The sequence below is a fragment of the Carassius carassius genome, chromosome 43 (genome assembly GCF_963082965.1).
Source record: "Carassius carassius chromosome 43, fCarCar2.1, whole genome shotgun sequence".
Taxonomy (NCBI): domain Eukaryota; kingdom Metazoa; phylum Chordata; class Actinopteri; order Cypriniformes; family Cyprinidae; genus Carassius; species Carassius carassius.
Genome location: NC_081797.1, coordinates 12,700,793 through 12,725,785, shown reverse-complemented (window position 1 = coordinate 12,725,785; position 24,993 = coordinate 12,700,793). Strand labels below are relative to the sequence as shown.

The window sequence follows — 24,993 nt, the reverse complement described above, 5'->3', positions numbered from 1 at the left end:
TTTAGGATTTATAAATATGCGCGCGTGCTTGTGTGTGTGTTTATTATTTACATAAATGTTTATTATAGAAAGTATGTATTTTTTTATAACATAAATTTTATGTATATTAACCTAGTAAGTCAAAAAATAGCAATAGTTTGTGAAATACTGTATGCATTGCTATGTTAAATAGCATAAAGTGACTCATAGTTCATTTACATAAATCGATTCACTAAAATGAATCAGACTTCCTGAAATAACAGATGAGGAAGAGCAGAATAATCTAACCTTTCACCCAAAAATAACTTGTTACTGAAAATGCTACTAAAAAGTTGATTGCTCCCCAGCACTGTATGATTGTGTTGTGTCCGCTGGCAGTGACCATGCCGTGCTGTCCGGTGGAACGGTGATTCACAGGTTCTTTGTGTTTCCTGGTAGACAGTGCCGCCTCCTGGAGTGCTGTCTCTCCAGCCGCCCCTGCCTTGTCGGAAGTAGTCTCACCCCGCTAGTGTGACACTCGCCCTTCGCCATCACCCGTCATCTCATCCAGCCTCAAACTCTGGACTTTCAGTGGCATTTCGTCACAGTCTGGACCAATCACAGCGCCCCTGGTGGTAGTTTTGTGGGGTTTCGCCCGCAGAACGAAGGGTGGCAGGTCCACCTGTAAGAGCTGTGCTTTGAACAGCCTAAAAAACAGAGGAGATGGATCATTAAAGTCAAAAATTATTAAGAACAGATGGAGACACATCAACCTCAAATGGATTTTCGCATCCAACTTGCTTTTCATATAGTCTCCGATCCAAGTTTGTTTTTCCGGATGATCCAGATGAACGGCAGCCAAAGACGTGTGGCTCGCCCTCTCGCTGTTTAATTCTGAAGAAACTACTCGCAGGGGAACGAGCCGAACTTTCAATGCCTCGTTCTTCCGTCCGGCGGACCCGAGCTCTCTTTATTTGTTTATCATGTAGAGGTTGTTTATTTTTTGTATTATTTCAAGATGTTCATACCAAACCCCTAGTGATACAGGGGGTCAAATATCGCAAATATATGTGTAGCATGAAAAGAGATTTCTGAAGAAACACAAACTTCTGAGTTTAGAACTACAACATTTCAGTATTGCCTTTCGTTATATGTCTGATGGGAAAAAGTCACCATAGACATTGTGAAACACTGACAGTACATATAAAGGGAGACCGCCATGATGGAGATACAAGGGTAGGTATCACGCCGACCCATTCGGCCTGATTAATGAGAGGGTAAATGCACATCAGTCGCCAAATCTGCCACATGGACGTATCCCATTAGATCCCAAGATGATATGTTGTATTAGTATGGTTTAGTTGATGAATTCCACACCCAGCCAAATGTTCGGAAACATCGCGAACTGAACCGAAGAAGGACTGTGGATGTTTTTCGAAGCCTCAGTGTGTCATTGTCCTGGTCACTTTGCTCTATTGTTACATCCCGTCACACTTGGTTAAGACATGGTTAAGGTTCAGCTGGGAGCAAAGACGGGGAAAAGGGATGCTTTTAAATGATGTGGGCATGATCAGGGTCTCTCTAGCATGAATGGGTGGGACCCAGTTGTATGGGGCAGAGTGCCTTACCGGCAGAACAAAGAGCAGTATGAAATATGCATTTTACATTAAAAAAAATAAAAGCTGAGCTTTTGTTTTCACCTTTGATTCAGTGGTGACAAACATTGCCAATTGTTTTCTGATGTTATGAAAATGTTTTATTAGTAAAAACTGTATAAAGATCAAAACGTCTGATCTGGCACATGTGGACAGCGGTAGGAGAAAATATATCAAGATTTTGTGCTTGTTACGGCAAACAATGTTATATCTGAACCTGTCATTCTAACCTTTTTATTAGATGGAAGAGTGTTAATGGGTTTCATACAGTGATAGTGATCAACAGAAACATTCACAGTGATTGAATCTCACAGTTTTGCCTCTTTTTGTATTCATTTAATTGTGAAATTGTCTTATGCTGCTCTGCACCTGTCATTCTGCTCACAGGCTGATAACTGTGCCAATTCAGTTGTTCTTGAGGCATGTGGAATGTAATTCCAGAGCAGTTTTGTGAACCACAGAATATCCTGAAACTGCGTCGGGAGCTGCATTGATAAAGTCACATATCAATACAAGCTTATCACATTCCTTCTTAAAACTGCAAAAAAAAAAAAAAAGTCTTAATCAGTATTTTTTCTTGTTTTCCTGTAAAAATTAAACATTCTTAAAACAAGGTACATTATTTTTGGAAAAGCAATTAAATAGAATTGACAATACACCAAACATTTCTAAGTATTTTAAAATTAAATAAAAGTAGTTGCTTTGTTATTTACCAAAATGTTTTTTTAACATGTATCTTTAATATTTTTTCTTTCTTGTTTAAAGCATAAACCATAATTATGCGTTAAATAAAAATAAAATAAAATAAAAAAAAACAGTTTACTGATGTGTAAGAAGAATAAACCCAATTCAATTTATATTATCAAGTATATTTGTCTTTAAGGATGTTTAGGTAATTTTGGTGAAAAACTAGAAATTATTTTCAAATCTTTTTTTTTTTTTTGCAGTTGAAACAAGATAGTGTATATTAGTAATGTGTGCCACAATAAGACGCTCCCTGTTCATATCTCCCTGAGGGTTTTGTAGCTAGCACATAATAATTGTAGTCTCCATTGATTTCAGTTATCATTGGGTGCAGTGTGCTAGATTAAACTGCTGTTTACATGGAGAGACAGACAGCGAGAAACGGTGAAGGAAAATGTGGATGCATTTATTGCACAGCTCATAGCTTTTACGGTTTCAAGCTGTATCCTGCCTGCTGTGAAAATAAGACAAAAAAAGAAAGAAAAGAAAAACCTTTTATATTCATGGGGAAAATATTGAATCTGTTAAGGATGGCACATGCCGGGGCCCATTCAGATCAATATTACTGTTTAGTGTTAGATGTGTATTTACCTTGTACAGCTGTACTCCTATAAATATTGTTTAATGTATTATTGATAGTTTCAAAGACTAAGTGATCAAATATTTTTATGAAATGCAACAGTACTGATATAAATTTTGCTAAAATCTTGTTTACCTGTATGATATTCTGATATACTGTTAAATAAACTCTTGACAAGGTCTAAAGTTTTATACCTCTCATTAAACTCATGTCTGGTTCTCGGGGTATGAACATACGTTCATCATGATAGATAGATAGATAGATAGATAGATAGATAGACAGACAGACAGACAGACAGACAGACAGATAGATAGATAGATAGATAGATAGATAGATAGATAGATAGATAGATAGATAGATAGATAGATAGATATTTCATGTTACCTTGGGGCAAATTTTCACACAAAAAGTATACAGTTGTTAAATTAATTTTTAATTTAATTTAAACTTTTATTTTAAGCTGAGACTTTAAAGCATGCACTGGACTGAAATGTGACAACTAGCCCCGGTCTCTTTTATCGTGTTGTACTCCAGACCACAAGATGGCGCATTATATTACATTCATGTTAAAAACAAACAATGAAGAGGTTAAAGGGATTATTCTTTATTAAATATTTGAAATCAAACAAACCCTAAACTACATAATAATGTCTGAAAATCATAGAAACTACTAAAAGGAAGGTAAGGTAGTCTGAAAGGTCGAAAGGTAGTCTGTGTGTTAAGAGCTAGCATTTATTAGCTCTTAACACACAGAGTATTGTTGTTTTTATGAAAAAATAAGCTTATACCCAACGTAGTATTGCTCGTGGAAACAGCGCTAAGCCTTTTGAAGGATGAGACGGTACGTTAACGTTAAATGGATTTCCATGATCATAAATCACCTGTGGTCTTTTTTAAATGTTATCTATGCCATATGATACAGACTTACTGCTATTTCTCTCATGAATCTAGGCATGTGCTATAGATGCAATCTGTGTCCCAGGTGAGGTCAGGATGATCCTGGAGACAGATGAAGACACGTCAGACTCAGATGTGCAGGATAGGACGTGTTTCACACATTGCAGAGCAAGAGACTGTGCCATATGGAAACTGCGTGGAAGAAAGTATCAGCACAAAACCAGACTGCCATCTGAACCCACCTTCTGATGTGATGATTCAGGAGCCTCTGAGAAAACTCCGGATGATGAGGCTCTTGAACTTGTTGAAGAGATTTTTTTTCACGTAACGTTAATTTAAAACCATAAGTCACAAAGTTTTAACAGTGCTCGCAAACATCATTTTACCAAATATTTACAGATACTTTAACGTTTACTGTATTTTCCGGACTATAGGTCGCACTTCTTTTCATAGTTTGTCTGGTACTGCGACTTATTTATCAAAATTAATTTAACATGAACCGAGAGAAATGAACCAAGAGAAAACATTACCGTCTACAGCCGCGAGAGGGCGCGCCATGCTGCTCAGTGCTCCTGTAGTTTCTAGCGCCCTCTCGTGGCTGTAGACGGTAATGTTTTCTCTTGGTTCTAAATAAATGCGACTTATAGTCCAGTGCGACTTATGTTTTTTTTCCACGTCATCGCGTATTTTTGCACTGATGCGACTTATAGTCCGAAAAATGCGGTAGTAATCCTTATGTCGTTGCAAACCTGCCCGTTTTATTTTCTTCTGTGGAGTGCAAAAGGAGATGTTTTGAAGAATGTCCTGGCTGAACTTTTCCATGCAGTTACAGTGATTGCCTCTTTCAAACTTTAAAAACAACCAAATAATGAGTCGGCCACTCTTAATATTTTATTTTTTCCTTCAAGCTTTACATTTTCATAATGAATTCTAAGGACCTAGGGACTATTATTGTCTGGAAAATTTATATTATTCAAATTGATCTTTTATGTTCCCATCAACAAAGAAAGTCATTCGGGTTTAGGACGACATGAAGGAAAGTTGTTTTTTGGTGAATTATCTTTTTTACTTTACCTTTCCTTCATTTTTAATCTTGCAAGCACTGCTTTTCTTCAGGGAATGAAAATCTAGTTATGGCCTTTTTTGATCAGGTTAATGCCTGAACAAAGGGGATTTCTGATTTGTTTTCTAAACCAGCTGCTCTAGTAATTGTCATTCGCACACTTGCACTTTCTTGAGTCCTTTGAGTAAGAAGGCATCAACAAAGAACAAATGAGAATCTTCTTTGACATAAAAATAGATTGTATATTTATTCATTTTAATTATGAAAAGTGATTGGTACTTTAAGATGCATCTAATGTACGAGTTTACAGTGATTACAAACGGTCATGTACAAACACATGGCAATGCTTAAAAACAGATCACAGGTGTGCAGGTGCATTCAGAACTTTTTATTTGGACTCTCAAGAGACACACTGAATAACAGGCAAATAAAACATCCCGAACCTGGAGAGCTTTATGTTAAAAAGCGTTTATTGCACAGCTCATAGCTTTTACGGTTTCAAGCTGTATCCTGCCTGCTGTGAAAATAAGACAAAAAAAGAAAGAAAAGAAAAACCTTTTATATTATTGGGGAAAATATTGAATCTGTTAAGGATGGCACATGCCGGGGCCCATTCAGATCAATATTACTGTTTAGTGTTAGATGTGTATTTACCTTGTACAGCTGTACTCCTATAAATATTGTTTAATGTATTATTGATAGTTTCAAAGACTAAGTGATCAAATATTTTTATGAAATGCAACAGTACTGATATAAATTTTGCTAAAATCTTGTTTACCTGTATGATATTCTGATATACTGTTAAATAAACTCTTGACAAGGTCTAAAGTTTTATACCTCTCATTAAACTCATGTCTGGTTCTCGGGGTATGAACATACGTTCATCATGATAGATAGATAGATAGATAGATAGATAGATAGATAGATAGATAGATAGACAGACAGACAGACAGACAGACAGACAGATAGATAGATAGATAGATAGATAGATAGATAGATAGATAGATAGATAGATAGATAGATATTTCATGTTACCTTGGGGCAAATTTTCACACAAAAAGTATACAGTTGTTAAATTAATTTTTAATTTAATTTAAACTTTTATTTTAAGCTGAGACTTTAAAGCATGCACTGGACTGAAATGTGACAACTAGCCCCGGTCTCTTTTATCGTGTTGTACTCCAGACCACAAGATGGCGCATTATATTACATTCATGTTAAAAACAAACAATGAAGAGGTTAAAGGGATTATTCTTTATTAAATATTTGAAATCAAACAAACCCTAAACTACATAATAATGTCTGAAAATCATAGAAACTACTAAAAGGAAGGTAAGGTAGTCTGAAAGGTCGAAAGGTAGTCTGTGTGTTAAGAGCTAGCATTTATTAGCTCTTAACACACAGAGTATTGTTGTTTTTATGAAAAAATAAGCTTATACCCAACGTAGTATTGCTCGTGGAAACAGCGCTAAGCCTTTTGAAGGATGAGACGGTACGTTAACGTTAAATGGATTTCCATGATCATAAATCACCTGTGGTCTTTTTTAAATGTTATCTATGCCATATGATACAGACTTACTGCTATTTCTCTCATGAATCTAGGCATGTGCTATAGATGCAATCTGTGTCCCAGGTGAGGTCAGGATGATCCTGGAGACAGATGAAGACACGTCAGACTCAGATGTGCAGGATAGGACGTGTTTCACACATTGCAGAGCAAGAGACTGTGCCATATGGAAACTGCGTGGAAGAAAGTATCAGCACAAAACCAGACTGCCATCTGAACCCACCTTCTGATGTGATGATTCAGGAGCCTCTGAGAAAACTCCGGATGATGAGGCTCTTGAACTTGTTGAAGAGATTTTTTTTCACGTAACGTTAATTTAAAACCATAAGTCACAAAGTTTTAACAGTGCTCGCAAACATCATTTTACCAAATATTTACAGATACTTTAACGTTTACTGTATTTTCCGGACTATAGGTCGCACTTCTTTTCATAGTTTGTCTGGTACTGCGACTTATTTATCAAAATTAATTTAACATGAACCGAGAGAAATGAACCAAGAGAAAACATTACCGTCTACAGCCGCGAGAGGGCGCGCCATGCTGCTCAGTGCTCCTGTAGTTTCTAGCGCCCTCTCGTGGCTGTAGACGGTAATGTTTTCTCTTGGTTCTAAATAAATGCGACTTATAGTCCAGTGCGACTTATGTTTTTTTTCCACGTCATCGCGTATTTTTGCACTGATGCGACTTATAGTCCGAAAAATGCGGTAGTAATCCTTATGTCGTTGCAAACCTGCCCGTTTTATTTTCTTCTGTGGAGTGCAAAAGGAGATGTTTTGAAGAATGTCCTGGCTGAACTTTTCCATGCAGTTACAGTGATTGCCTCTTTCAAACTTTAAAAACAACCAAATAATGAGTCGGCCACTCTTAATATTTTATTTTTTCCTTCAAGCTTTACATTTTCATAATGAATTCTAAGGATTTCTGATTTGTTTTCTAAACCAGCTGCTCTAGTAATTGTCATTCGCACACTTGCACTTTCTTGAGTCCTTTGAGTAAGAAGGCATCAACAAAGAACAAATGAGAATCTTCTTTGACATAAAAATAGATTGTATATTTATTCATTTTAATTATGAAAAGTGATTGGTACTTTAAGATGCATCTAATGTACGAGTTTACAGTGATTACAAACGGTCATGTACAAACACATGGCAATGCTTAAAAACAGATCACAGGTGTGCAGGTGCATTCAGAACTTTTTATTTGGACTCTCAAGAGACACACTGAATAACAGGCAAATAAAACATCCCGAACCTGGAGAGCTTTATGTTAAAAAGCATAAATTAAGCAAAATACACCAACAGCAGGATAGGTGACTAATTTTCTCGACTTAAAGGAAATGTTCTTCCAATTTAACTATTACAGGGACCTTATTTACTTTATTTATTTGGCACAAGAAAATATGCATCAACAGTGTGATCAATAATCACGCAAAAGTAAGAATGTTCAATATGCTTTAAACTAATTATTTCACACTACTTACTTTAATACAGTCTTGACTGCATTAATGGACCCTCAGGTGTTATTCATCAACAATATAAAACATGATCTCTTAAAATGCGCATGGATGCTAAACAATCAGTCCATCCTGAGGTGGAGACCTTGGCACTGGTTGGGAATAATCACCAAAAATCCCAACTAGATCCTAATACTGACAAGATCGGTCATGTCTGAAAGGTTCCTGATACTACTACGTCTTTTAAAGTTGTATTAAAGTCACTTGAACAAAAACTAAATAGTCTGATATTCAGTTAGACCTGCGCTTTTTAAAAGGGAGTATTTATCCAATCAAAGTTTGAATTAAAATACCTGCTTTTAGACAAATAAAAGATGTCTTTGAGTTTTTCCTATAACGGCTGAACATTTTTCAAAAGCTGCCCACTAATTTAAATTCACCAAAAGCAGTTTTGCATCAAACAAGATCTTCTGGGGAGATGCAATCTACTCATTTATGAATTTCTGCCTGTGTAGCAGCTATTGTGTCAGTGCTTACAAATCTTTACAGTACCACAAATGACAACCAACCTCAATGTCATGTATTAACAGAATCCTGAAACTTAACAGTTGTGATTCAGATTGAAATGTGACTGAAATGAGCTTTAAATGCCGTAAGGAGGAGAGCCCAGCTACTGTTCAGCATTCTCAGAAAGAAGAGGCGTCAGGCTGTTCACATGGCCATCAAAAACACTCATCTAAAGACAAGAGACAACAAGGGCATCAATGCTCGACTCCAAAGCAATTCAAAAATGAAGCACAACTACCACTACTTACACTCTTGGGCTTATAAACCCCCAGTTTAAAACGACAGCAGACCACGTCTACGCAGAAGCCAACCAGACTGTGCAACATGCCTGCAGAAACACATGACAATCATTCAGGCATTTCACATTCAATGTTTTGTTGTGAGCAAATATTCTCTCCATTTACCAGTTGTTGAGAAAATGCCTCCTATGATGCCACAGAGCCGCACGAGGAACTGCCACAAGGGCATGTGCTGCTCCGTCACCTTCACCATCAGAGAGCTGATGTCATACTTCATAAAGATCCCAGAAACCCCATGACTCCCCGCCGCGTGGTTGATCACTCGCTCCTAAAGCAGAGAGAATCCAAACATGGCATCAGTGATCATCCTTGGGCAGTCATATGTACTTTACAAAGAGAACTTTTTCAAATGAAATATCTAAGTAGAACTAATTGAAACAACAGATGCTTATGAATATATATTTAAAGCTGTCTATACCCGTTCAGTGACTGAATACTGGTGTGTGTCCGCTGACACCTTGTACGTCTGCAGTTTTGTGGGCACAATGGTAATGAAGTACTGGAACATTTGATTATCTAGCAACAAGGGGGAAGAAGGAAAACATTTTTCAGGCTCATAAGAAATTGAAATTGGGGTGGTTATATTGAATTTGAAAAATGCCAAAATGGTCTCAAACCAATAATTTACAAAAATAACAAAACTGATATATATATATATATATAATCATTTATTATTTAAATGTTGTACATTTAAATTATATTACTAGCATGAATATATATTTATGCCAATTTAATTTTTTAAGTTAAATAATTACAACCCTCCTTTCAGACTTAATCTAAATGTATAATTTAACATGATTTAAATTATCAAAATTTTTGGTTATATATTATTTATTTATTCTTATTAGGGCTGGTAAATTATTATAATTAGTCTACAGCTGGTGTGATATTTCTTAACTATGTGATGTAAATATGAGACACGATCTCAAACGGGGGCATTTTGCCCCATATCTTGAATTTTAGGGATATTCTCTAGGCTCTATGTTGCCCTGCCTCATATTAGTCATCAATCGACTGTATGAAATGATGATCCACACAGGTCTGGGGCGGGGAAAGTGCGTTAAATGCGTTAATAATTTTTAAGCTTTATTTTTCTCCATAATTAATTAATCTAATTAACGTGTTAAATTACCAGCCCTAATTCTTATATATAAATTGTATTAACAGTATAAATGTATTTATGGAGGTAACAATTTGTAATTCTAAAATATTGATTATCGATGATAAATGAATTAGAGAAATGCAAAAACACACTTAAATACTGATAAATGTTTTGATTACTTACGATCCGCGGACACTTTCTCTGTGCCATCCAGTGGATTTAATATGCCAGGTATTTCCTCTCCAAAAGACAGATGGTCTATACGATGGGAGAAGTTGTATGCTGAAATAAAAAAAGTCTTTATTAGCAAATGGACCTGTTGGACATCAGATTTAAGACAGCATTTGCTCTTTTAAGTGGAACAGATGTTGCCTTCTGGTCTGGATTCAAAAGCAATAGATAAGTTTTGCATAGAATGAGCCATTCAGATAATATCTATAGAATCAAAACCCTTTTTTCCAGAACATTGCTTTGTTATTTCTGAAGAAGCTCTTCAGCTTACTCTCATGGCTGACCAGGGCCGCTAAATGGGCATGACCTCGAGGGTGTGGGATGGCCCTGAAATGAAATAACAAAATTCAGAGAAAATATAAAGACAACGGACACATATCCGAACTCTAAAAGTAGGTCTGCAGTACTTAAAAACAAGTTTTAATGGAGTGGATGCAAAAACAAGATGACAGGAGACATACTTGCCAACTGTGATGTGGAAATTTCCTGCTACTTTATTGACGTAAAGGTATCCGTGTATCCGGCAGGCATTTAGAGGCTGAGTGGGATTATCTTCCCTACAGAGTGAATGAAAATGACATACTCCATTAGAAATGACTGCGTTATATTTGTGCGATTCTTGTTTTAATGTGGCGTAATATGTATCATGTGTTCTGACCTGGGTGGGAGAGCAGTGGGGGCACCTTTCATGACGTTCTTAAACAAAACATCCTGGAGTGAATGTTCCTCACGCAGACGGTTCTGAATGAGCAAAAGTGTCCTGAGGGGCACAAAACCATGATATATATGTATAAAATGACATTAGAATTGTGTCCCAATGTTGAAAATGTAACCGCTACATACGAATTAAATGTAATTTACCTGTGCCAGAGCCTCTGCTGAGGAGAAAGTTCAAAAACAACCTGCCAAAGAGTTTTAAAATATGTTACGGCACCACTTTAGCAAGATATTAACAAATAAGTAAGCTCCGGTTACTCACAGGTTCATACTGCAGGCCATCAGATGCCACCATCGTCTCGGCTAGATCCAACACATCTGCTCCAACAACTGAAAATATATAAATAAATTAAGATTATTTGATGATTTTATGCTAAAAGTCATACAACATGTTACTTAAGATATACATACTCACATTGGCACCTCATGGCAACTGTGATATCAATATTAATTCGTAGTTTGCTACACGAAAAAAAATAAAATAAATGTTAGTACATCAAATCATGTATATATATCAACAAAATACAATTTTCTGTTACATTATGATAACAGTAAAGAGTCACCTTGTAAAATCCTTATCCACTTCATACTCGTAATTCATCCATGTGTCTCGATACACAAAGAACTCAAGGAAGGCCAAGAGTGCCATGGCCGTGAAGGCCAACACAGACACTGAGGAAGAAATAATTTGGGTTTAATTCAGTATCACAGATGTAATACTAATATTTCAGAAGAGTCAGAAAGAAAATGTTAAGTATTACCTACAGCAAATAAACTGTGATAATATGAGAAACGTTTAAGGTGTCTACAAATTATTTTTTGGTTTGACTGTATGTGTGTTTATGTGAATAAATACATTCATTAAATAACATGAACTGAAATAAATTGAAATACATAACGGTATCTGAAAACATTTTATTTAGTTGCCAATAATAGAGAGAGAGAGATGTACTAAAATAACTAAAAGAGGTTATTTCTTCAAACTATATATATATATATATATATATATATATATATATATATATATATAAAGACAAAAACACAACAGGGTTACTAAAACTTTAACTGGAATGTGGAAAATATAAAATTTTATATAAAAATGTAAATAAGCTATCGATCAAATCTCAGCTGATCTCACCAGTTCCTCCACTGGCTGTGGTCTCCACATAACTCTCGGGAACCTTGGGGAAAGCGTCCAACTCCTTCACAAAGTTCAGTGCTTTCTTTTTGTTCAGCCTCCTCATCTTCACAGCAGTTGGCCGTTATCTTCCTCATGAATTTAAGCTGCGATTCATCATTTGTTTATGTCAATTGGTATATCAAGAGGAGTTGCACGTTAATATACATTTGTGAGCAGAACGTTAACGTACTTTAACTTTCTGTTATTAGACCAGTGCTAAATATGCGAAAGGTTTAACCACATATAAATTAGGACGTAGACCAATTTAGATTTTTTTGAACAGTTTGTCTGTGAAGGTTCAGGTATGTCTCAGTTGTCTATGGTTACTGTTAGCCAATGCTAAACGCGCACTTGTCTGGCTTGCCGTTTTACTTACTTCGTTTTCTGCTTACCTTGAAATGCTATTTTAAACAGCACATTGTAGTTTCTGCAGTTTTCAAATGTATAATCTCCTTGTACAACGAACGTTTAATGAAATAACGGACAGAAATGCAGAGGACTCGGAAGAGAGGTAAGATGATGAGTGTATAGTCGCACGCTTCCGGTCTGGTGGATTATGGGTAATGTAGTCAACAAAAACACATGGGGGGGAGTGAAAAACTACTATAGCTCACTACGACTCGTACTATTTACATTTTAGAAATGGTAAAAGTTTAGACCACAAAAAAATCCAAATCCAAGCAAATGAGTTTAATTAAAAGACTTACACTGTGCGGAAGCTTTTATTTGATGACATACTTTTCTGAATCTAGAAATGATACTAAATAATGTGGTTTTGAGCATGAAATTGCCACAACACAATGTAAACATGACTGTTTTTAAGTGTATCTTTAAAACTTTTCTTTTAATCTGCAAAAAGTAAGTATGCATTATTTTTCTAAATTAAAATAGCATTTAAACCATTTCCGCATAGTAAGCTTGCATCGTCCCACTGATACATACAGTGGCATCTGTATGTAGTAAATACAGAATTATATACATGAATCTAAATGTCAGCTGAATCCGGCCCCTCGTCCCGTAACACTGGCTGTTCGTGGCTGTCAGAGGTGGGTGTGCCGGTGTGCTCTTGAGACGGGTCTTCAGAACAGCAGCTGATGGTGGGCGAGATCACATCAGGGCTTGTGTCACATGACTCTGTGCTTTGTTCGGACGTCGCAGTGGTAGTGATGGTGGTGGCCACACTCGGAGGAACGGGCTCAAAGTCTTCATCATCATCCTCCAGGTTTGAACATTCATTAATGTCTGTTACAAAGGAAGACAATAATTTATATTACTGTATACCCGACCATGCACAAGTGTCACATGATCATTCTAGTATGCTGATTGGCTTCTTAACACAAATTTATTTTTATTAATATCAGTGTTGAAAACAGATGTGCTGCTTAATATTTTTGTGGAAACTGTGATGCATTTTCTAGGAGTCTTTGATGATAGAGAGTTTAAAAGAAAGTTTTTTGTTTTTAGATTATTTGTATAATAATTTAGCAAAAACTACAAAAGGATAATGCTAGATTATTATTATAATTTTTTTTATTTAACATTTAACCATTGATTAGTCTTTCTTAGATGTCACAATATTGTTTTAAGATGTACAAAAACTACTGATTTTCATTTTTGTGTTTTACTTATTTATTTAGCCAAAATGGTCATTTAATCGTAGTGCATTATAATACAAAATACTGCTTTATAACTTACTGCAGAAGGCCTCTGGATATTGTTTCGCAACCTTGCCTTTTAAAGTCCTGTGGAAACACAAATTATCTTACGCATTGGAAATAACTAATGTTACACAATAATAAATTGTAATATGTGACCCTAATATGTGATCCAAAACCAAAGCTGAATACATAATCTTTCCATTGATGTATGGTGTTTAAGGATAGGACAATATTCGGCCGAAATACAACTATTTTAAAATCTGCACTCTGAGGATGCAAAAAAAGAAGAAAGAAAGAAAAAAGAAAAAATATTGAGAAAATGTGCCTTTAAATTTGTCCAAATAAAGTTCTTTGCAATGCATATTACTGATCAAAAATTACACTTGGATATATTTACAGTAAAGAAATGTACAACAAACCAGATTGAATGTGTTTATTTTATCATACACTTGTTTGTTTTGGAGGGAGAAATGTTCATATCCGATCTTAGGTCTCCAACCTCATCATAATTAATGTCTTAAGTTGTGAATATAATACCTTATTCATCTGAAAATGCTGTCCAAGTCTTTCTTCATCTCTATTAAAGTGCGGGTGTGCATCAGAAAATGTTCATTCATCTGCTGTAAGCGCACATTGGACAGTCCGTTGAAGTTGATCAGCATCTCATTGGTCTTCTCAAACCGGTCCAGCCTACATGAATACATGCAGCAAAATCAGCTTGGAAGCATAATAAATGACGTTATGAATATTATTAATAAAAATGCTGCCTAGGCAGGTCACTCGATAGGGAACCCTACATGTGTTTCTGAGCTTGAATGATGGCGTTCACGTCCTCAGAGTTCACCATACTGAGCATCCTGTTACAGAATATTCCCGAAGCTGTGGGCTCCATCATGAAGCTTTTAATAAAACACGAGATACTAGTGTTAATAATAATTCAAATCAACAACGAACTGTTAGATGCAAGTTTAGTCGCTTACGTGGTAAAATATTCACTGATTAGTTTTCTTCAAGCTTGGTTTTATTTTAACAACGTCTTCATCAGATGCAGAAGCTTGACGCAAACGCTATATTTGTGAAACGAGAAAAAAAAATTACCGCACCGAAAAGCAAGCAGACATTTTTGTTGTGATGTTGTGATATGATCACGTGAGAGTTGCGTAATTCGGGAGGCGGGATCACGGAGATTTTGGAAGCGTTGATTGGCTCTCCAGAAAAAACTGGTGTGTTAATAATTTTAATGAATCGAATAATGAATAACGCATGAATAATTTTCAAAATTTTTAAGCATAAAGAAAGATTTCCTAGATATGTAATTTTAAATTTTTACATAAAACAATGCATTTTTTAATCGTTCTATAATGACAAATATACTAGATATGTGTCACATGAGGATAAATAGTTCATATACTGTATATATGATGCACGTATTATGTATTTTTATATATTTAAAATTAAATTATAATGATAATTTTAAAATATTAGGCTAATAATACAATTTTTACATTTATGTAAAAACTATTTTTATTTTAAATAATTATTGACAATGAATATTTCAGGTAAAATAATGTGTCACATAAAGAAGATAAATAGTTTTGAAATGTAATATAAAAATATTTTTTCTGTCACCATAATAAAGCACACTGCAATTATGTGCAATAATTTAATTCAATTAAAATCTTGAATAAGAGTCTCTGGCTCGAGGGGCCGGTTGTGTAGAGTCCTGCCTCACCTTTGTTCAACCAAACATTAATCTGGCACTGGTTGTCTAGGCTCAGACAGCCCTGAAGGCATCTCAGGTTCTGCTGGAGCTTGTGGGAAATGTCACTGTGAACGGGTGTTGCATGATTTGTTTCTACCAGACATGAGCAGGTTCCTCCTCTGCCTTTGACCTTAGCAGATAACACTAACTTCTCATAATGTCACGCATAACTGACGAAAAGATGGTTGGTTTCTGATTACATTTACATTAAATCATTTAGACATTTTTATTCAAAGCGACTTACAAATGAGAACAATAGAAGCAATCAGACCAACGAGAGAACATTGGTCAATGGCTGGCGAAAAAGATGTGTCTTCAAATGTTTTTTGAAAATGAGTAAAAACTCCGCTGTTCGAATTGAGATTGGGAATGATTCAAATGCCTGAGAATATGAAGTATATGAGAATATGAGAACAAACCCTGCACCAATCCCCACCCCCAGTGTGTTTATTGTGTTACATTGCTATTTCAGTATTTGATGTCGGTTTTATGTTATAATTAACACTCATATGTGACCCTGGACGACAAAACCAGTCATAAAGATCTTTTTTTTTTAAATGAAATTTATGCACACACACACACACACACACACACACACACACACACACATTGGTACTGTCAAACAATTAATAACATCCAAGAAAAAAGTTTTTATTTGCATAATACTGTATATGTGTGTACTGTTTTATTATGTATATATAAATACACACATGCATATATGTATTTTGAACATTTTTACATTTATTTACATACATATATGTATATTCATATAATTTATATTATTTATAAATATATATAATATATAAACATAACATATTTTTCTAAAATACATACATCATGTGTGTGTATTTATATATACACAATACACACATATATCATGTAAATAAGAACTTTTATTTTGAATGGTATTAATTGCAATTAATCATTTGACAGCACTAATATACATATGTATGAATAAATAAGCTTTCCATTGATGTATGGTTTGTTAGGATCGGACAATATTTGGCCGACATAAAACTATTTGAAAATCTAGAATCTGAGAGTGCAAAAGAAATCTAAATATTGAGAAAAATCGCATTTGACCTTGTCCAAATGATGTTCCTAGCAATGCATATTACTAATCAAAAATTACGTTTTGATATATTTTGGTAGGAAATTTACAAAATATCTTCATGGAACGTGATCTTTACTTAATATCCTAATGAATTTTGGCATAAAAGAAAAATCGATAATTTTATTTTTTTGATTAGTTTTGACCCATACAATGTATTGGTGGCTATTTCTATGAATATACCCACGCTACTTATGACTGGTTTTGTGGTCCAGGGCCACACACACACACATATATATTTATATGTGAAAGAATTTAATAGGAAGGAATTTTCTTTTGTAAAGGTTTTATATAATTTTTCTTATTTAATTTTTTTTTTCTTCACCTCTCCTTTGATGTCATTCTAATACCCAGACTCCAGTCTCGTAGGTGGCGGTAATGCACAAGATGAGTTGCCAACCGCCATTAAACTCGAAAGAATAAGAAGAAGAAGAAGAAGAAGAAGAAGAAGAAGAAGAAGAAGAAGACGAAGTAAGTCAATAATGTACTTCCGCGGTGATCCAGTAAGTGGCAGTAAACAGATTCAAAGCTGAGACTCGCTCAGTGAATCATAATAGAAGAAGCCTTTCACGCATTCGAGCTCTTCAGAAGAGTTGATCAAAAATATATTTAAGTATACCAGTTTTTTGTTTATTCAACGGATTTACTTTTGACAACAGGTGAGGAACTTACTTTACAAGTTTCATTTGACCGACGACGATAAAAGTAGGTTAAAAAGCCGTTGCGTCCTGTAACGTTACACCGAGCTGGCTAACATTAGCATCTTCCCATCCTAAGTTAACGTTCAATACTCGAATTCATCTCGCCATAATTTTCCATATATTAATGTTTCCCCTCTTAAATAACTGTTTTAAGTTATGTTTCAATATAAAAGTGTTATAAAGAATTTTAAAATCTTATTTCAGCTGGTCAGAATGGCAGCAGACTGGGTTGGCTGTCTTGTTTCTATCCACTGTGGAGCAACTTTAGGAGTGTATCAAGGAGAAGTGTCTTCAGTAGATCAGACCAGCCAGACCATCTCTCTCAGACATCCCTTCCACAATGGAGTCAAGTGCACTGTGCCCGAGGTCACCTTCAGGTGAGTAATAAAAGGAAGATCCTGAAAGGGTCAATGTTTATCGTTGTGGTGTCTGTTTTTGATCCTTAATGAATGATTTTAACAGTGCCATGGACATTAAAGATCTCAAAATCCTGGAGATCCGTAAGAGCTCCACTGAGGTCCCAAAGCAGAATGGTCCAGACACCAGCTCCACATTGACTCTCGTTGGCGGACGCAAGGATATGGGTAGTGGTGGCGCCCTGGTCAGTAGCACTCCTGTGATGGTCCCTAATAAAACCGAACCCAAACCACAGGAAGGAGGGGTGTCTCCGGTGCCACACTACTCAAAAAGTTACGGTGAACGTCACATGGACATGGCTGTCCAAAGTAAAGGCTTTAGACGAAGACACAACTCTTGTGAGTCTTCTGTGTCATTGGATATTGAACCTTATCGTTCAGATTTTAACTTAATTTTATTTTCTAGATATATTATTATTCAGGTGTATTTGGGAAATTGCAATTTAAAATGCAATAAGATAAAGGTTTGCTGTGCTTGTTTGTAGAGTTGCTCAATTTGGCTCAAATGTGGTTATTAAATATAAATTTGATTACTTATTAATAATAAAAAATAATAACAATGCTTATTATTTTTATTATAAAAAAATTATTATAAAAAAAATGTGTTACTCTTAAAACAATCCACTGTAAAAGAAAAAATAGGTTTTAATTAAAATAAAATGATTTAATTTTACAAGGTTTAGTTAAATAAATGCTTTATTGGTTCTGATACCAAACCATCAAAGAAACACATAAATATTATTAATATTAATTAAAAATATAATACATTTAAATTATTACAATCTTATTTTGTATAATGTTTCTGTTTCATAATACTCTCAATAAATTCATGGTTATTATTTTACATTCATGTTACATTGGATGAAAACAGCTGGAATGTGGTCTATGAAAAGTTATAAAAGAGATTTTATTAACTAATGCCCTTTTTAACCGTTTGTAGGGTCGTCTAGTTGCAGAGGCCCAAATCAGGCCACACCCAAAAAGAATGGGTTGAAGAACGGAGGTCATATGAAGAACAGAGACGATGAGTGTTTTGGAGACGGTATGGACGATGTTCCCGATGAGGACTTTGATTTTGAGGGGAACCTGGCACTGTTCGACAAGGCTGCAGTGTTCTCGCAGATCGATTCGTCAGAACGCCGAGGCAACGGCGCGAGATCTCGAGGAACGCCTGGAGAGCAAACGCCATCACGATACCGGCACGACGAGAACATCCTAGAGGCCAAACCCGTCGTCTACAGACAGATCATGGTTCCACAGAATGGAACCAAAGAATATAGCACTGGTAAGAATCGGACCTCATGATATTGTTTTATAATTTATCTTATTTCGCCTTTATTTATGCTGTTTCTCCCAGACTCAGGGCTGGTGGTACCCAGCATCTCTTTCGAGTTGCACAAGCGTTTATTAGCTGCGGCAGAAAGTCATGGTCTCTCTCTGGAGCGCAGGCTTGAGATGACGGGCATATGTGCGAGTCAGATGGCCCTCACGCTACTTGGAGGCCCGAACAGGTTTGTGGGGGCTTAAACAGAAATTGCACAATCAAAAATATCTTCAGCAGGTCTGGTTGTCATTGGTCTGGTTCTTCTCGTAGACTTACCCCAAAGAATGTACATCAGCGGCCCACGGTGGCCCTGCTGTGTGGACCACATGTCCAGGGCGCTCAGGGCATCAGCTGTGGCCGTCACTTGGCCAACCATGAAGTGGAGGTCATCCTTTTCCTGCCAAACTTCGTCAAGATGTTGGAGGCAATCACCAGCGAACTTGCACTTTTCGGGAAGACGGGAGGCAAACTGGTTTCTAATGTGAAAGGTGTGACACTATTGCATCAATATTTAATAATCATTCATGATACAACAGTATCCATTTTTGGGCGATATATCAGTAGACACGATTAACCAGTAGAGATCGTCTCATTTGCATGCATTTTAAGCATAACACGTGTAACAGCATATTGGCATATTTTTGTAACTTTAATAAGAAAAAGTTTGTTTACATAGTGAAAAATATGCAGTGTTTTTATACATTTAATTACTTCATACAATGTACAGTATGTAGCAGTTCTTATTTATTTGTTCTACTGTAGTTTATTGTTATTTGTTTGTTTTTTATTCCTATTTAATCCCTGACTGTTTACTTGTCTTCACTGCGATTGAGTTTATTATTTATTTTTGGGATATTGATGCTGGTAACAAGAATTAGGAGATTTCTTTGGTATCAAACATTTTAATTTCATAAAGACCTAATTTAACTATATTGTGATATATGTCGTGATACAAGGTTTTGGTCTTATCTCCCACCCCTAATATCTATGATATTTTCATTAAAATTATCAGTATTACTGGTTGATATTGGAGATATACACACACTGCTGTTCAAAAGTTTGTGTTTGGTAAGATCTTTTTATGTTTTTGAAAAAAGTTAGTTTTGCTCGCCAAGACTACAGTAAAAACTCGTAATACATTTTCGATTTGAATCTGTATGATTATTTTTTTCTTCTGTGATGGTACAGCTGAACTTTCAGCTTCATTACGCCAGTCTTCAGTGTCACATGATCCTACAGAAATTGGATGCTGAAGAAACATTTATTATTATTATCAATGTAGAAAAATGTAGATATATAATATGTGAAATTATTTACTTTTTTTACGGTTCTTGTAATATAAAGTTCAACAGAACAGAATTTATAGAAAAAGTTGTTTTTAGTAACAATGATAGTTTTTGCTGTCACTTTTGATCAATTTAAGGCACCTTAGCTGAATAAACATATTTAATTCAAAAGGGAATCTTTAAAAATACTAAAAATGAACTCTTTTGATGCCCAAATACATATAAATCGATCGATTTTAATTCCTAGTGTTATCTGTAATTTATTTAGACAAAATAGTATACAATTTTAACATTGTTTGTTTAACAGTTACCAGCTATAAAAGGAAAATGATAATCAGCTTCTCTTATTATCCAGAATTTTAAAATTGCGCGGCCCTAATCAACCTAAGCACTCGTGATTGGATCACTAGGTGTAATCCAGCTGATTCCCCCTCCCCCACCCAAAGATCTGTTTCCATCCACACAAATTTTGATGACGAAACCAAAAACCTTTATCATGGTTTCTGTCTGTCACATATCTTCCTAACACACCCACCTGAATGCTTTGTTTAGATGGGCTTCGAAAGTCTTGGAAACTTCCACTCTGAATAGCAGGAACATGTTTAACTTTGCTCCCACCCACCCTCCTTAGATAGTATACCAGAACACTTCTGAACGCCAGTGGAGGTGTAAATAAAAAATACAAATTAAACTGCATTAGTCTTATCCACAAAATGTAATTTCACCCTCAGACTTGCCCAAGACGCCAGTTGACCTGGTTATAAACTGCCTGGATTCGCATGAAAACGGATTCTTGAGGGAGCAGCCCTGGTACAAGGCCGCCGCCGACTGGGCCAATCAGAACCGAGCCCCGGTACTGAGCATCGACCCTCCAGTAAGTGGACAGGCACATGCTGTGGAAGCAAAATGGTCACTTTCCCTGGGCCTCCCGCTGCCTCTTTCCGAGGGGGCCGGCAGAGTCTACCTGTGTGACATCGGCATTCCCAGACAGGTGTTCCAGGAAGTGGGGATCAAATACCACTCCCCCTTCGGATGTAAATTCGTCATCCCGCTGCACTCCGAATAAGCCGTTGACTTTCACGGTCAAGGCTTTCTGAACCTGCCTTAAAGATTTTAAGAATGAACGCACCTCGGTTTGAATGTTGCAGCAGAACTGGTCAGTCTGTATTTTTCTCAAGTTCTTCTATACTTCTGTGATTATTCTCCTCAAAGGGAAGTGACGGAAACAGTACCAGCTCTTGTGACAAACCTGATATGTTAAAAGCAGAACCAACATCAGTATACTTGCCATCTGATGCATTCTAACAGTCTTACAATAATCTTTCAAACAGCCGTTTTAATACACAAGGCTGATTTATTTATTAAACTTTTTTTGGAGGGGGGGGTGAGTAAACTTTCATAACCCATTAAATGTGCAGTTATGTCACAAAAACAGCAACTGGCTTAAACTTTCAAATAAAAATTTCCCGATAATGTACTCGGCCCCATGTCATCCAAGATGTTAACGTCTTTCTTTCTTCAGTCGAAAAGAAATTAAGGTTTTTGATGAAAACATTCCAGGATTTTTTTCCTTATAGTGGACTTCAACAGCTACCAGACAGTTAAAGGTCAAAATGAGTTTCAGTGCAGCTTCAAAGCGCTCCACACAATCCCAGAAGAGGAACAAGGGTCTTATCTAGCGAAACGATCGTCATTGTAAAAAATAAATAAAATAAAAGCATATGCTTTATAAACAGAAATACTCTGCTTGCACTGCTCTGCGATGCACGTCCACGACTTGACGTAATACATCATCACGTTGAAAAGGTCACGCGTGACGTAGGCAGAAGTACCGACTTGGTGTTTACAAGTCGAAGGTACAAAGACGAAGTCAAACGCAGTTTACAAAAACATTTTATGTGTGTCATTGAACATACAACAACTTTCAAACGGTCCTCCTCCTCCACATTTGTAAACACTGAGTGAGTCGGTACTTCAGCCTACGTCAAGGGTGACTTTTTTTTTTTTTCAAGAAATCTTAATTTGAAAGTGAACTAATCCTTTAATGCGACTTAATTGGTCTTATGGCATTTTTGAATCATATTTTATCTAAAAAAAAAAAAAAAAAAGCTTTTAGTTCATAAATGCAGATGCTGACTTAAATTTGTCCCATAGAAAACAAATCTGCATTAGATGGGGGTTTCGTCCCCCCTTTTCTTTCTTTTTGTGCCAGATTGATCAAAGTCAGTGTTAAGGCACTGAGATTATGGCAGTTTATTGCATGCAAAATTTCTTACAAATTGTTATTTGCTTTGTTGACCAAGCCCAGTGTGCTGTAAATATGTCAGATTGACTGGGACCTTAGCAGTGATAAATTGTTGCACACTTGAATGGTAAGGTAAGTGTACTAAAAAACTAGTTTGTGATGTTGGTTGCCATCGGACCAATTCTGAGCATTTTAAGCAGTCTTTGGCCAATACCACCAGTTTTCTACCGCTAAATTCATTACTGTGCTTTACTTCATTTGCATTAGTTTCAGTTTTCAGTTCTCAAAAATAAGCAGCTTATGAAATCCTGTTTTAAATGGGTTTCATATTGAGTAAGCACGGCTTGTTTGGTTAGCACAAACAAGGATCTTTTATTAAGAAAGATTCTCCATGTGTTGCAATAAACCTGCTTGCTGAAATTGATTAGTGATTTTATTACAGGTTGTATTATTATGCGCACAACAAACCCCTAACACAGTGTGTGCTGCACACTCAGTTCTTTTGGGTAATGAATGAGTTTTGCAAAAGCACTGATGAGGACAGGAGTGTAAATATTTGTTTGAATCTGCAGATTACAGTATGCCTTCAGTTAAAATGAGAGGCACTTATTACTCGCAAATCCTCTATAAAAGATCTATATGCAACAATAATGAACTTAAAATTGTTACAAAACTGACACCAGGAAATAATGTACTGCTTTCATCAGACTAATTTACTTTTTTACTAAATGTTTTTTCATTGAAGCTTCATTGTGACGTCTTCTGAATTTGACTAGCAAATATTTTGTGTTCTTTTTTTCTCTCAAAATTAAATTAGATTTTTTTTCGAATGTGTTTTATCTCCGTTTTCTGGTCATAAGCCACGGCGTTTTTTTTTTCTTTTTCTTTTTTATGTTAAGCTATGTACAATCTAGGGATGACCTCATTGACATTGACCGCCCCAGATGTCTAATTTGTCTTGTCACAAGTGTTTAGATAAACTAGAAACCAACAGACCTTACACGTCACCTTTTCTCATTCATGAGGAAATTATAAAATGTGAATTCTTGGCTTTTTTTCCCCCTCTTTTCTTTTCACTGTTGATGTTTGTGTCTGTAAGGTCATTCATTGGTGATGCTCTGGCTCCTTGAAATTAGCTTTTGAGCTTAAAAACAAAGACTAAATGAGAGGCCGTTATTGGGCACATTAATAAGTTAATGATACTATTGAGATTGCACTGTCACAGTCTTATGGTGTATAAATACAGATAATCAAACATGTATGTCTAATAATACAGCAGATACAGCACTAAAAGAGCTTCAAATTGGTGCCAAAATCACTTTTTACGACTTGTTATTTGAGATTTAAAAAAAATTATAATTACTGCTGTACAATTTTTTTTTCTTTTTCATTTGGTTTGCAAAAAACAAAACTAATTGGTCGTAATATTCAGTTGAATATTGTTTGATACCCAAGCACTACGTGTGCTTACATGTATGGTAAAATGTAGTTTGATATAAATCATTCCTCTGTAGGAGTTTGCTTCGAAAATCTGACCAAACAAAAAAATGTGGAAAATGTTTTGTTGTTATATGGTGACGTTCATTTGTGTGGCTCCCCCACAGTGATGTCATCAAACATGCCTCTGAAGGCTTGAGGGGGTTTTGTTCAGTGTCAAAAGTTGAAAGCTACTTTTTGGTTTCTTTCCACAGGTTTCCATTCTTACGCCTTTTTCTTCACAAAAGCTTGAGCTAAAGGTTGTTGGCATTGCGTCATTTTATCATTTATCTCTGCACCTGTTGTATAAGGCGAAACACGATTCAATATTGGTTTAGACCGCAACATTGTTACTATTAATTGTAAATTAGTGACGTATCTGTTCGGCATAGTTCTGATATCACTGGAAACCTTACATGCCTAACATTGTCAACTTTGAAGTGTAAGGAATGAATAAAGAGAATGGAAACATAACTTTGTGACTGTTGTTTTTTTATTTACAGTTCATTAAATCTCTTTCTACTTTACAAAATTACATAAAAATACAATACAAGCATGCATTTATTATGATTATTATTATTTTATTTAATGTGTGAATGTTTTTATCGATGCAATTCCCTTTAAAAGCGCGTGCTGTCGCTCCTGTCTATGAGTCCTACCCATACAGTTTATGATCCTACCACGGAAAAGGTTGCTCATAAATATTAAGTTGCTTGGTCACCTTCCCGGAGCGTCCATTTACGCAATCTCATTAATATTAACGAGACGTCATTATAACATCAGTCATTGGCCAGCAACCTACTAACGTGTTGCGTCAAATCACATCTCGTCGCCTAATTAATATTCATAAGCCAAGACTTACCGGTGAGATTCATGCTAGTGTCGGGAAGTTCGGATCATTTTACCCGACTCGGACTTTTGAGTCTCGTTCAGCAAAATGAACGAATCTTTTATCGAGTCATTTTAGCAAAATGTAATTAAAATGTTACGTGTTACTTCCC

The 24,993-nt window shown here is 35.8% G+C and overlaps 4 protein-coding genes across 12 annotated transcripts in view; 2 read left to right on the top strand and 2 right to left on the bottom strand.

The window, feature by feature from the left end:
• Positions 1-1,398, top strand: part of LOC132125077 (membrane-associated guanylate kinase, WW and PDZ domain-containing protein 2-like) — an 88,795-nt gene extending 87,397 nt beyond the window's left edge. For 5 of the 7 annotated variants that reach the window (XM_059536295.1, XM_059536297.1, XM_059536293.1 and 2 more), the window contains one exon: positions 422-1,398. In XM_059536295.1, the coding sequence (XP_059392278.1) occupies positions 422-493 (72 nt within the window). In that variant the 3' untranslated portion in view covers positions 494-1,398. Of the gene's footprint in view, positions 1-417 lie in introns of all 7 variants that reach the window. The other 2 variants (XM_059536296.1, XM_059536294.1) reach the window with 1 other exon arrangement.
• Positions 1,399-8,475: 7,077 nt separating this feature from the next.
• On the bottom strand, positions 8,476-12,559 carry ergic2 (ERGIC and golgi 2). Its single transcript, XM_059536300.1, has 14 exons — positions 12,406-12,559; positions 11,972-12,117; positions 11,397-11,505; positions 11,249-11,295; positions 11,096-11,163; positions 10,978-11,018; positions 10,775-10,876; positions 10,578-10,673; positions 10,388-10,443; positions 10,069-10,167; positions 9,202-9,299; positions 8,889-9,051; positions 8,733-8,812; positions 8,476-8,653 (listed from the first exon to the last, which is right to left on the bottom strand). The coding sequence occupies exons 2-14, from the start codon at positions 12,075-12,077 to the stop codon at positions 8,588-8,590; spliced, it is 1,131 nt and encodes a 376-aa protein (XP_059392283.1). The 5' UTR covers positions 12,078-12,117; positions 12,406-12,559; the 3' UTR covers positions 8,476-8,587.
• A 129-nt stretch (positions 12,560-12,688) lies between these two features.
• kxd1 (KxDL motif containing 1) lies at positions 12,689-14,833 on the bottom strand. Its single transcript, XM_059536302.1, is given in 5 exon segments — positions 12,689-13,255; positions 13,709-13,755; positions 14,209-14,361; positions 14,469-14,570; positions 14,652-14,833. Coding segments are annotated over 4 exon segments (555 nt in total). The 5' UTR covers positions 14,567-14,570; positions 14,652-14,833; the 3' UTR covers positions 12,689-12,998.
• A 2,212-nt stretch (positions 14,834-17,045) lies between these two features.
• edc3 (enhancer of mRNA decapping 3 homolog (S. cerevisiae)) lies at positions 17,046-22,233 on the top strand. 3 transcript variants are annotated; one of them, XM_059536336.1, is made up of 7 exons: positions 17,046-17,203; positions 17,450-17,622; positions 17,708-17,934; positions 18,602-18,946; positions 19,019-19,172; positions 19,256-19,473; positions 21,003-22,233. In XM_059536336.1, the coding sequence occupies exons 2-7, from the start codon at positions 17,459-17,461 to the stop codon at positions 21,335-21,337; spliced, it is 1,443 nt and encodes a 480-aa protein (XP_059392319.1). In that variant the 5' UTR covers positions 17,046-17,203; positions 17,450-17,458; the 3' UTR covers positions 21,338-22,233. The 3 variants fall into 3 exon arrangements, with proteins under 3 accessions (XP_059392319.1, XP_059392317.1, XP_059392318.1); XM_059536334.1 differs by having other exon boundaries at positions 17,708-18,000; XM_059536335.1 differs by having other exon boundaries at positions 17,046-17,249; positions 17,708-18,000.
• Positions 22,234-24,993: the final 2,760 nt, after the last annotated feature.